The sequence below is a fragment of the Babylonia areolata genome, chromosome 25 (genome assembly GCF_041734735.1).
Source record: "Babylonia areolata isolate BAREFJ2019XMU chromosome 25, ASM4173473v1, whole genome shotgun sequence".
NCBI lineage: Eukaryota > Metazoa > Mollusca > Gastropoda > Neogastropoda > Buccinidae > Babylonia > Babylonia areolata.
The window spans coordinates 2,834,143-2,847,128 of record NC_134900.1 but is presented as its reverse complement, the minus strand read 5'-3'; the positions used below and the strand labels follow the sequence as shown (position 1 = coordinate 2,847,128).

At 41.8% G+C, this 12,986-nt stretch overlaps 1 protein-coding gene across 1 annotated transcript; it reads left to right on the top strand.

Moving 5' to 3' along the window:
- The first annotated feature begins 2,709 nt into the window (after positions 1-2,709).
- LOC143299420 (uncharacterized) lies at positions 2,710-7,791 on the top strand. Its single transcript, XM_076612604.1, has 2 exons — positions 2,710-3,486; positions 4,592-7,791. The coding sequence occupies exons 1-2, from the start codon at positions 2,890-2,892 to the stop codon at positions 7,073-7,075; spliced, it is 3,081 nt and encodes a 1,026-aa protein (XP_076468719.1). The 5' UTR covers positions 2,710-2,889; the 3' UTR covers positions 7,076-7,791.
- The last annotated feature ends 5,195 nt before the right edge of the window (positions 7,792-12,986 follow it).

The following is a 12,986-nucleotide window of genomic DNA, read 5'->3' as shown; positions in this document are numbered from 1 at the left end:
TATTTATTTATTGTGTGTGTGTGTGTGTGTGTGTGTGTGTGTTTCTTTGTTGTTGTTGTGTTTTTTTTGTTTTTTGTTTTTTTGGGGGGGTTGTTTGTTTGTTGTTGTTTTTATGGGGGGTATCTTTATTGTTATATTATTATTATTATTATTATCATCATCATCATCGTTTTTTGCTTGTTTGTTTGCTTGTTGATTTTCTTTGCCCTGAGCACTGGATGAAAAAAGGCATGTCCTTGCTTATTCCACTTCCCTCATTAAAGAAAAATTCATTCTCTCTCTCTCTCTCTCTCTCTCTCTTATAGCCAAATGCAACACTTCATTGCACTCCATGCTTATAATTGGATCGTTGCCTAGTTGAGACGTGCTTTCCGCATGAATGTGAAGAAGAAACTGAAAAAATTGTATGTACAAAAATGAAATCGAATTAAAAACTGGGTGATCTGAATCCATCGGAGCATCCATTTATTTCAATATATGTATCAAATTATTTAGTTTATCATATTCTCTTTTTTTTTCCTTCTTATTTTTTGTGCTTGATTTCTCATAACTTTTTTTCGTTTTTTTTTTTTTTTTTTTTTTTTTTTGGGGGGGGGGGGGGGTATGTTTAAAAAAAAAAAGTTTCAAAGAAAATTAAAAGGATTTTTTTCGAGGCTCCAACATCTATATATACTCATTTTAAAGTTCTGATTAAAAAAAATTTTTAAATAAATGTTCCAATGAAAATTAAAAGGATTTTTAATAATTCTGGCGGGTGTATGATTTGATTTCGCATGCTCAGATTCTCTTGCCTCCTATGCGAATGCATTTTTGTAATTACCACCTGGCCACCACATTATATATATGCATCGGCTATATGTGCTGTAGCCCATATATATGCACATAGAATGACTGCTGGCCTCGGCGTTTCATTCCATCCAGTCACCAGTAGGGCAGTTCTTCAGCTTAAGGGGTCCATGTTGTCCCGCATTCCTGCTCTTCCCGTAACTGTTAGTCAGCAGTAGATTTGAGTACTCGCTGTTTCTTCTCTCCTGTATCTTCTATAGTCTCAGGTTTTTAATCAAGGTGTTAGATGGATCACCTCACTATAAGTGTGTGGCTTACGTACTTATAATTGTATGGGTTGGGAATCAAGTCTTTACAGAGTCCTTCTCAATGTCATTTTTTGTTGGTTTGTGGTACCTTCTTTTCCACACAGAGTCTTCCTCAATGTTGGTTTGTGATACCTAATTCTTTTACATTATCTCCTGCAACCATCTTCTTCCCCTTCATACATACAATCGTAAGACGTTGTAGGATGTCCCAATCCACGTTCACAGCGATGTTTTAAACTGGACCTTGTCTATGTTCTCCAAGTCCCGATGCTCCCACAAAATTTTGAGTAGGTGTGGTCGATGTTTCCCAGTGGCCCAGGTCTACGTTCTCTTAAGTCAACCCTAATGGTGCCCAAACCTCGACTGAGGGATGTACACTATGCCATCATCTGATCATGATGTGTATGTTCTGAAGGCATCAGTGCAGGTGTGTGCACACACACATGCATGTGCACACATAAATGTGCATATGCATACACACACACACACACACACCTATATGTGTGTGTACGGGTTCTTCAGTGTGTGTTTTTTGTTTGTTTGTTGTTTGTTTGTTTGTGTTTTTTCATTCCACTGAGAGAGAGAGAGAGAGAGAGAGAGAGAGAGAGAGAGGTTGAGTATCACTACTTAATGGAATGCTACATGATGAGTGCCGTGAATTCGTTTGTCTTCATCAAAATTAGGTAAACGACAACACACACACACTGACGCACACACACACACACACTGAGAATTCTGCAGCGGAGTTGACCGCCACAAATCTGAAATTAGATCCGTGGTTAACTTCAACGAGGCTAAATGTGCATGTGCATACAAACACACATGCAATCACATATATGCACACAAACACACACACACCGTGACACGCGCGCGCGCGCCTGTCAGTGGAAGCGGGAGAGAGATATTGAATGTTTTTTTGTTGTCGTCGTTTTGTTGTGTTGTTTTTCAATTGTTTTGTGTGTGTGTGTGTGTGTGTGTGTGTGTGTGTCAGTGTGTGTGTGTGTGGGTGGGTGCGCGCGCGCGCGTCGGTGTCAGTGTGTGTGTTTCTTGGCCACGGTTCTTTTACTAAATTTTTTTTTTAAATGTCCACCCAGAGAGAGAGAGCGAGAGAGAGAATGGGTATCACTATTCGATGAAGTGCTGAGTAATCAAGAAGAACACATTGTGAACAACTGATGAGTGTGTGTTCTTTAGATCAAAATTAGGTAAACGACGAGAGAGAGAGAGAGAGAGAGAGAGAGAGAGAGAGAGAGAGAGAGAGAGACAGACAGACAGACGGGCAGACACAGAGACAGACGGCGTTTTTTCCGTTGGTTGGCTCCTGCGACGTATGCATCCAGGAGAGAGTTCTGCCGAGTTAACCGCCACTGATCTAAAATTAGATTCGTGGTTAACTTCAACGAGGCCAAACGTTTCAACTAAAAATAATCTGCTCTTCGCGGAGTAACCCGCGCGTTTGTGTGACGTTTATTACTATTTTTAGATCGTGTGACCAGAACGAGGCTAACTCGACAAACACTTCCAAAAATAACCCGACAGAGAATTTCACCACTGTGATGTAAACCCAAATAAACCAGCCTAAAGCTGCACTTCAGCAGATTTCATCACTCGGATGTAAACCCAACTTGAAGGCTATAAAAACCAGTGTGAAGCTGTACTGCAGCAGAGTAAGCTGTCACGCACAGCTCTCGGAAAAGACAGATATATATATATATTATTTATATATACCCTCTTGCTGTTTCGCTTCTCGAAACTGTTTGACTGTGAGCAGACGACAAACGAGAAGGATCGAAGCATGGTGCAGAAAACATCCTATCGCGGGGTTCACTCTGGGAACACCCTGCGTGCCTACAACTCTCGCTACAGTCGCCTGTACCACAACCAGGCATGCATCGTTTCCAGAATCCGCCCAGCGCTTCTTCAAAAACTGGATGAGGTTCCCTTGACGATTCGGAGAACAAAGGGAGATGTCATGAAAACAAAGCCGGGCAATGTGGCAGTGAACGTGGCTTTGTCGCTCAACAAACAGGCCCGGTGGTTGCTCCCCTCTTCCCTCATCCGCCAGATCCAGACCGGCAACATTGCAGACTCACAGTTGACAGTGTCGGTGTTGGAATGCCACAAACTGAAACGCCAGGCCAACTGCGTCAGTTTCCATAGCAACAGAGGAGAGGTGAAGCGAATCCAGCCCCAAAACGGACGTTATTTTGGTTTCAGTTTCCCCAGAGCGGATGGTAAATCTCGGCGAGCTGTGAGGCGAGAACGTCGAGAACAACTGCAGGAACAGAAAGGCCTGAAAAAGAAAGAAAAAACCACGACAACGGGAAAGACGGTGGAAGTTTTCACGGAGCAGGGAAGAGGCGGCAGGGGAGACCAGCTGGGAGAATCGGAGGTAAGCAATTGAACAAAATTTTTTGATCATTTAGCCACCGATTCTGTCAGGGTCTTTCTCTAACTGTTCATCATGCAGTCTGTTTGCCTTCTCCCCCCACACCCCTCTCTCTCTCTTTGAGTTACTCTCTGTGTCTCCCTCTGAATCTCTCTCCCTCTCTCCGGCTTGTGTCTGACTCAAATCATCCGTGATGGATCTAGGTGGCCATGCTACCCACTAACTCTTATAAAAAAAAAAATTAAAAAAAAACAGCAACAAAAAAAACAATAAAACAACAAACAAACAAACAAACAAACAAACAACAACAACAACAACAAAAAACCCAGAAGAAGAATATGAAGAAGAAAAAACGCAGCATGTTGTCATAATATTCACTGCCATTGTAATGTCACTCGTGATATGTGCTTATTGACGATGGTAACTGTATGTGACTGTCACCAGTATAGATATAGTCAGTAAAACAATGCCAGTTATCAGGGCCATTGAAAACAGTTGTAGAACTGGCACTGACAGTTTATTTCAATGACTACGTTTGCCTCACTTGACCTAATTTAGGTCACCATAACTTTCAACTTCAATATGGGTAACTGGGCAATGCTTACTGGTAGCCGGTAGACATGAGACTCAATCATATCTATAGGCACAGCATATAATAATTATGTACCCAGTTTTACTTGGTCCAGTCATACAGTTTATTCCTGGATGGTGTTAATGTTTTCAGCACATGCTTACATTCTTTGAAAAGTAAGTGAATCCACAGTAAAGTTGGCCTACCAACCAAAACAAAGGCATTAAACAGATTTGATGTGGAAATTTGTCGATTGTGTGTGTGTGTGTGTGTGTGTGTGTGTGTGTGTATAAGTCTTGGTAGAGAAAATAAGCAATTAACAAATCAAACTATGCAGCATCTGATCAACCAATGAATCAAGTCGCACCACTAGCACACCCCCAGAACACTGTAACACAAGTTAAAAAAAAAAAAACCTTAATATTTTTGGTTTTCGCACAGCAGTTTATGTGTTTGTTCATATACCTGCTTATTTCTTACACCTCTGTATCTCATCTCTGTATCTATTCAAAATTAAGTGTTTTATTCTGTTTTCAGGTGCGCTACGAGGTCTACTATCCATCCCCAGCCAGCAGCTCCATTTCCCACAACCCCAAGTACATAAAGCAGGACGAGGACGCTTCCTTTGGAGGCAGTGATCAGCACGTGCAGCACGGCAAGCCCAGGAAACAGCACCGTGGTAAGCAAAGGAAACGGATCAACTTGAAAGACATTGATGACTGGGAACTCTTCGCTGGTCACAGTCAACCCTGCCAGGCCCTGACTACCACTGCTCACACTGTCGACCAGGAGGAATTCTTGTCGCTTGATGGTGCCAAAGAGGAACGAAACCCTGCAGAATGTCTTCTGAGTTCTTTGATTGAGAAAGCGCAGCAGTTGCAAAACTTCAAGGGTGTTACCAAGCCCCGTCGCAAGAAGAAGACTTCTCTCTGCCAAGAACAAGACAAGTCCCACATTGTCTACCTCAGCGAGTTTCAAGAAGAAGGCAAGTCCCCTGCTGTTGAACTTATTGAGTCCAAGGAACATTCTGCTCAAGATAAAAAGACAGAAGAAATGGCTCCTTCTGTTCATTCTTTTTCACCTGTCCCTCCAGAATCCACTCGAGTTCTGCTTCCGAAAGATGATGTCACCATGGCCAGCCTAAAGGACTGTTTTGGAGAGTGTTATCATGAGGTGGACTGTAAACCTCGCAAGTTTGTCCTGGATGTCACGTCCAGTGTGCGAGGGCTGCTGAAGAAGCAGGGAGTTCAGGCCAAAGTGGCAGAAAAGACTGAGGAGGCTCTGTCTTATCTCATTTGTGTTCACGATGGCTTCTATGATGATGAATGGGATGTTTACAGAGTATTGCTCAATACAAAACTGCATGATGGACTGCTGACGGTGGAGATGAATACCCAGGAACAAGAAGGTCTGTTCAGAGGCACAGTCATGAATTTGATAAGTCAGACCATGGACTTCTTGCAGAATCTTGTGGCCAGTCTCAGAGACAAGAGTCATTTCCCTGTCTTCATTCCAGACCCAACCAATGCTTCACACCATCACCTTCAAGGTCACCTTGGTTCATCTGAGATTTATGTTCCATCCGTTAAACGCGTGTTTCAGAGAGGTTCTGCCATTTCTGACATCGTGCTGCCGACCCTGTCAGATCTGCAGCAGGAAGGACCAGTTTTCTGTGACGTGTGCTATGACGATATCAGCCCACTGACACACGGCACTGCACCTTCCACTGCCCTGCTGACATGCAACCACCACGTGTGTGACTCCTGTTGGTCACAGCATATTCACATTCGTCTCCACGAAGGCTTTGTTCGTTTGACCTGTCTAGGTTACGACTGCCAGGAAGAAGTGAAGGTGGGGGTGATGCTGTCTGTGGCGCCTCTGGACACTGTAGAAAAGATGCTGCAAAGGCAAGAAGAGGTTCGCATTGGTGCTTCCCAGACAGAAAAGTGGTGTCCCAACGAGTCCTGTGGACGTGTCATCAGCCTCCAGCCCTCCTCATCCAATACTCAGCACCAGTTCCAGCAGGATGTTGTCTGTGCCTGTGGCACCCATGTCTGCTTCCAGTGTCTGATGCCGGCCCACTGGCCAGCCTCCTGCAAACAGGCTGAAGACTACCGAGCTAATCTGGCCACTACCACCTTCCCAAACCGTTTGGCTGAAGTACATGATGATTATCAGGAGGAAGAAGCAGCCAGATTTAAACGTAAACTGGCAGAGAAGAGCACCATGGTTGTAGAAGGAAAACATTGTCCAACGTGTAGAAGTTTTGTTCTGAAAAACGGCGGATGTCCTCAGATGACCTGCAGATGTGGACAATTGTTCTGTTGGTTTTGTGCCAGGCCAGGCTTTTCCCATCCTGATCGTTATGGCTGTGTTGACAAGAATCGAGAGCAAAAGCTGACAACCACCGTTGTCGTTCATCATCTGGACTATTCCAAGCAGTCAGGCGATGACAAGCAGCAGCGGCAGCCACCCTCAGGAAACAGGCGTCAGAGAATGTCTCTGATGGAGAGAGCCGTGGAACATCGGAAACTCCGCCAAAAGCAGTATGGATCACAGGCTGTTGCCACTCTGGCCAAAGCTGTGGCAACAGCAGCCGGGAAAAACCAAGTCCTTACCCAGCACATCACAAAAACCTGCTCTGAAGCTTTCCCCTCATCCATCCCAAACTCCTCAGCCACAGTGTTGGAGATGGTTTCATCCTTCCTGAAGAACGCCGTCCACAGCAAGCAGGAGCTTCTGGAGGTGGTGGAGTACTCTTTGGTTCTTCTGAAGGATCTTCCAGACTCTCTTCTCAGACGCCGTGCGCTTCGCATTTCAGAGGATCTTGGTGCCTTCTGCTCCTTCTCGCAGTCCATCTTCGATGTGTGGGGCCAAAGGGAGAGCAGCCAGGTCCCTCTGCAGGAGGCTGTGAAGGCCTTGATGCGACTGGCCGAGATTCAGGGTTGGGTCCGTGCAGCCCTCGACACCCTTGTGGTCACTGTCAGAAAACTTCGAGGACTGAATTTTCTACAGCAGTAATTTTGTATTTGGACCATGTTTGATATTTGGTGTTTGGAATGAGAGGCGGTCTGTTCACAAAACCGTTAATGTGACTGTGTTAGTGTGTGTGATGGAGAGAAAGAGAGAAATTTTGGAAAGTTTTTCTTGCTGCTTTTATTAATTTTCTTCTTCTTTTTTTTTTTTTTTTTTAGAGAGATTTAAAAAAATTGTTTTACTTCTTGCCTTTAAAAAAAACTCATTCAGCTGATTATTTATACTTTCTAAAATGTTTTGTTACAAGTTTTTCTTTTAAATATTTTTTTGTTTGTTACAGTAGAACTAATTGTGAACAGAGAGAAAGCTGATGTCTTATTTATCTATTATGATGTATAAGGATGGACTTTGCGAACATGCATGTATTTTAAGCGAGAATGTAACTGTTCATTCAAAATGAAGTTTGACATCTTTATTGGAGAATGCTGGCCTGTAGCAAATATCCTTTAGTAATAAGAGTGAAGGATAGCCTTTGGGAGCATCTTATAGGCATTGTTATACTAGTGAAGCCGATAAATGTGTTCAGCATGCTGGCTTAATACCAAAATAAATAATTGTAAAACAAAGAACTTCAGCATGACTTTGTGTGCAGTGTGAACAATAGGTGGATCTTTTGGCCTGTCACGTGCCTGTCAATCAGTGTAGACATGCATTTTTTTCGTCCCATGCTCCAGTTAATGTATTTTAAATATTTATGGCACAGATGCAAACAAGCACTAACTACTGATATTCTCTTTCTTGCTAACCCACACATACACGCAAGCATACAAACACATGCACACGCCCTGAGTGTACACATACATATTAATATGCACGGGTGCACACACTGATATGATACTCTCGTTCTCTCATTCTATTTCTTGCACACACACACACACACACATACACAAAACACCCACACAATGGAAACATGCATGCTCAAGCGTGCACACACATGAACACACACACACACACACTCGTGAATTCCACCATCTCTTCCTATAACCCCCTCCCACCTTACTCCAAAAAGTGCATGGACATAAATATGCACAGATTTTTTCCCCTTGTCTAATAGTAATATCACGAAACAGTGGTAACACTTTGAATTCAGGAGAGAAAAAAAAATCTGATGAATGCACACAACCACACAAAAAAGCGTTTGCACACACACACACACACACACACGTGTACACATAATCATAAACAAATGTACATGTGCACACATGCATACACACAAAGGCAAATGTGCATGCATGCATGCACACACACACAGTTGTCATATTTGACAGTTTGTCGACTTTAAGCATCAACTATAATACTTTGTTGATTCATGGAAATAGACCTGTTGTAAATTTGCCAAGGATGTAACGGGATGGCCAGTGAGAGAAAGGTACTCTCTGGTTTGAAGAAACTCAACGTATGCAGACAGGAGTTTGTCACAGGTTCTTGATTTGCTTTCATCAATTATGCCTAGCCAGAACTGGATCTCTTCAACATTGTGTAATTTTCCAATTCCAAGTTGTTCTGAATATATGGAGCCTTTTGAGCTTTAAATATGATGGTTAGTTTGCCCCTCAAGTTAATAAAATCTGTTACGTTGGGGTGACATTGCTTTTTGGGATCAGACCATACATGCTGTATCTATTCTTTTAGGCAAAGCAGTTGTTAATCAACTCTGGCTGTACTCTGTAATTCTTTCATCTCGGCATCGCTGACTGGAATAGAGGTTCTTGGTGACTCATGTGTGACGCTGTAAAAATCCATTAAAGGATCAATTTCAGTTGGTTCAGCTGGCTGGAACGTCCTTGATAAAGTATCATCAGCAATAGGAATATTCTTTCTGGAAGCATGCGTGACTTGTAGGTCATATTTTTGAAGCCACACAGGGGTAAAACCACTGAAATGTTGAGCAGAACACCAAACAAAACAAGAGAGGCAAGGCCTTCAAGACTGATTTGTGATACACTTAAAAAAAATCCAAGCTTTTTAAGATGAGAAAGATCAGTTTAAAGCAAATTAGGTCCCCTAGCATTAATTACAGAGTACTTTCCCTTTTTTACTATCTGCACCAAAACGTTTGCAAAATAAAAAAAAACTTCCATGCTTAGCAAAAGAAGTTCCTGTTTGAACAAAAAATGATAAGAATGACTGCTCTTGTTGTTGGGTCAGAATATCCAAAAAATACAAATATAACAGTAAATGCAGTTTGCATATAATTAGGCTTCATTTTTTATTTTTTTGTGTCCATCCCAGAGGTGCAATATTGTTTTAACAAGATGACTAGAAAGAACTTTATTTTTCCTATTTTTATGCCTAATTTGGTGTCAACTGACAAAGTATTTGCAGAGAAAATGTCAATGTTTAAGTTTACCACGGACACACAGACAACCGAACACCGGGTTAAAACATAGACTCACTTTGTTTAGACAAGTGAGTCAAAAAGAAAATAAAAAAAATAAAAATAAAAATACAATAAAAACCCCGTCTCGTACAGTCAAAGATGCAGTCGGGCTGTATCAGATGTGTCCAGCAGTCACAAAGGAGTGCAACATTGTGGACATGTGACTCTCTGGGTTAAGAATGAACACACACACAACACACCCATTTCCTCACTCACATGCGTGAACAGTGACTCCCCCCCCACCCCCTCCCCAACACCCCCAGCAGTTTTCGCCCCTGTTCTTGTCTCATATGAAAAGATGGTAATCAAAAGAACAAATGAACAAACGAACAACAATTAGTTTCTCTGGGTGTAGGTGTCACCACGCAAATCAAGCAAATTTAGCGTTGGTGACAAAAATTCATAGATAAACCACTCTTGCCACACACAACACTGAACTGCACACATTCAAACTGACACAAACACCACCCAAATTAATTAATAGCATAAAAACATTTATTGCACATAACAACAATCCTTCCAGAGCTTTCAAAGTCTCCGACAAAGGTGGCATCATTTGAAAATAAGTTAAACTTTTGTACATATTGGTTCAAACATCACCAAGTTCATCTCACAATTTTCTGGTCTTACTGGGTTCTCCATAGGAAGTTGCAAAAACAGAAAACAGACTGATTCACATACACACATGCACACATACATACACACACACACAGAGACACACTCACATACACGCACACTAACACACACTAAGTCTCGCACATATACACAGTGACACACACACACAAAATATAAGAATTCACATACTTATAGTGAAAAAAAAAATCAAAACATGGAATTAAATGATGAAACACTGAGAAAAGAAATCAGAAAACATATTATGTACCCAAGCACAAAAAACCCAGTAAAGCCATACCAAACAACTTTTTTCTAGCACCTTATGGAAGTATGAGAATAATTTCCTGATTTTACTTTACCTCAATAACAAAACAAAACAAAACAAAAAAAACCAAACAAACAAACAAACCCCCCCCCAAAAAAAACAACCAAAAATCAAAACAACAATAAAAACCGTCCAACATACCCACTGGTTTGTAGCTCTGCATAAGCTTTCAGTCTTGCAAAAGTTATTTTCTAATTTTGCCTGACATCAACAACAACAACAACAACAAAAAAAAAAAAAAAAAAAAAAAAAAATCCAACAACAAAAACAAACCACAAACAAAAAGAAAAAAAAACCCAAACACCCTTACAAATGCATCATTTTCTAGCTGCTCAAGTTTTTGGTCTCCTAAACAGACTTTCCATATGCTACTGAAACAGTTGGGGTTCTGCAAGCAGGGGCAATATATTTCAACACTGAATATAAATTTTCCCCCCAAACTCGTACTAAAATCTGCTAATTCAGAAAGTCTGCATGCTATAATCGCACACATTAACATATCAACAGCCTTGCATTAGCACATATGTTATCCATCACCATCTGTCTATCGCACATACAGACATACCCATTCAGAGCTGCACAAAATTTTCAGAGACACATACGCACAGCCACATAATTTCAAACAAACATGTTACACACAGCTAAAGACCACAGCAAAAGAACACCTGGCCTTCAGAACTCCATGCATGAACACAGAGTCCTGCACGTCCTAACAGATAACCCCTTGCACTCGCATCCTCCAGGCAAGTCCTTGTGGTGGTGTTTTTTCACACACAAACACATTCACATAGCCTCAACTTTCTCTTCACCTTTATATTTCTTTATCTAATCCCACCCACCCCACAACCCATTCATCATTAATTAAAATTTTTTTTTTTTTTTTAGCTATTCGCCTTTGTTGAAGACAAACACAAACACATTTAATTGAACTTTTTTTCTTTTTTTTTTGGTAAATAAGTATCACTGCAAACTGGCAGTTGGAAGGATGACCCTTAATGGGTAAAAATCACACACAAAAATTAAATGATGCATCTTCACACACACACACACAAACACTTCCCATGGAGAGGTTGTCCAGCAGACAGTGGAGTAATGAGCAGCCCCACAGGAAACACACAGCTGAGCACTGAGCACTGGGCGCCTCACCAGCCAGCCCCACACAGGAGGAGGAGGAGTCATCACTATCCCGTCACCAGTCATGGGGATGGGTCATGATATATAACCCTCAGGACAAACCTTACTTCCTTGACTACAGAACAATCATCATCGTATCACTGCTCAAAAGTCATGATTAAAAAGAAAAGAAAAGAAAAAAGATCACAGCGGCAATGATGACAACAAGGACAGAATGGTGCAGTGCACCTGATGACGAGGGGGACGGTGGTGGGGGAGGGAGCGGGGGGGGGATAAAAACAGAGCAATGAACAGGTGATGATGCTGATGTCAGTGACTGCGACTGATGACTGGAGTATGGACTCAGTGGAGGGGAAGGCATAAATAGCAAAGGCAATGGATGATTTGCAAGAAATAGCCATCACAAAAACTGGTAGAATCAAATCTGAACTTTTTTGACAGCATGAAAATTAAACAAACAAACAACAACAACAACCCAACAACAAACAAACAAAACCGTAACACCAAAAATCAACACATCCTAGAGCAATAGTCAATCACAATGATGTCTTTGGTATCTGACCTTGCCCCCTGATGACCTCCACCTCCTGCAGGGGCCAAGGTCAGTGACGAGTGGAGCCAACCGGTGAACACACGACCAGTAACAGCGCTGTGCAGAGCCAGGCGCATGGCATGGCCATGAGGAGGCAAACAATCCATTCTTCCCCATGTCCCCCCATCCTCTCTCCCTTCACTTCCAGGAACAACAAACGTTATTGTGCGTTATGACGAGGAGCAAGGTAGACTTCATCACCAACTTCAACAACATACCAATCGCCTCATGTTTTTCTGTCCATACCAACAACAGCCACTACAGTTTTATCAATGTACAAAATCATACAAAAAAAGAAAAAAGAAAAAAAAAGAGTACCCCATTTTAACCCCTTCTCCCCCCCCCCAAAAAAAAGAAACCCCCAAAACACACACAAAAAACCACCGCACAACAACAGCACAAACTACAAGATGGTTCTATACAGTCATGTTAGACAAACATTAACCAGCCTGTACATGGTAAACTAGAAGGGGGGGGAAAAAAACAGAGACAGAGAAAGAGAAAGGGCTTGCTATGAGCGCCGAGTTTGTTGATATTCATGAACATGATTTCTCCATTCTACACAACAGATGTGGGCAATGACAAATGAAGCACATGCAGAGAAGAAGGTCCTTCATTAGGAAGTACATGTAGGGTTTATTCGCTTCAGTGTCCAGCTTGCCTATAGCAATGTAATTGGTGTTTTGAATGGAAAATACAAAAAAAAACCCACAAAAAACCAACAAAAACCCAGACTGTGAGGAGTTAGTTTGATGTTGGCCTGATTAGTGTACAAAAATTGGGGATTTTGTTTTGTACTCCCTGTTAAGTTAAATTAACTTTAAAAATCAAACTGATGCATCAGTTTGAC

Coding starts and splice junctions, on each gene's coding strand:
- LOC143299420 (XM_076612604.1), top strand. CDS start 2,890: ATGGTGCAGAAAACATCCTATCGCGGGGTTCACTCTGGGAACACCCTG. Junction 3,487..4,591: donor ACCAGCTGGGAGAATCGGAG/GTAAGCAATTGA, acceptor TTCTGTTTTCAG/GTGCGCTACGAGGTCTACTA.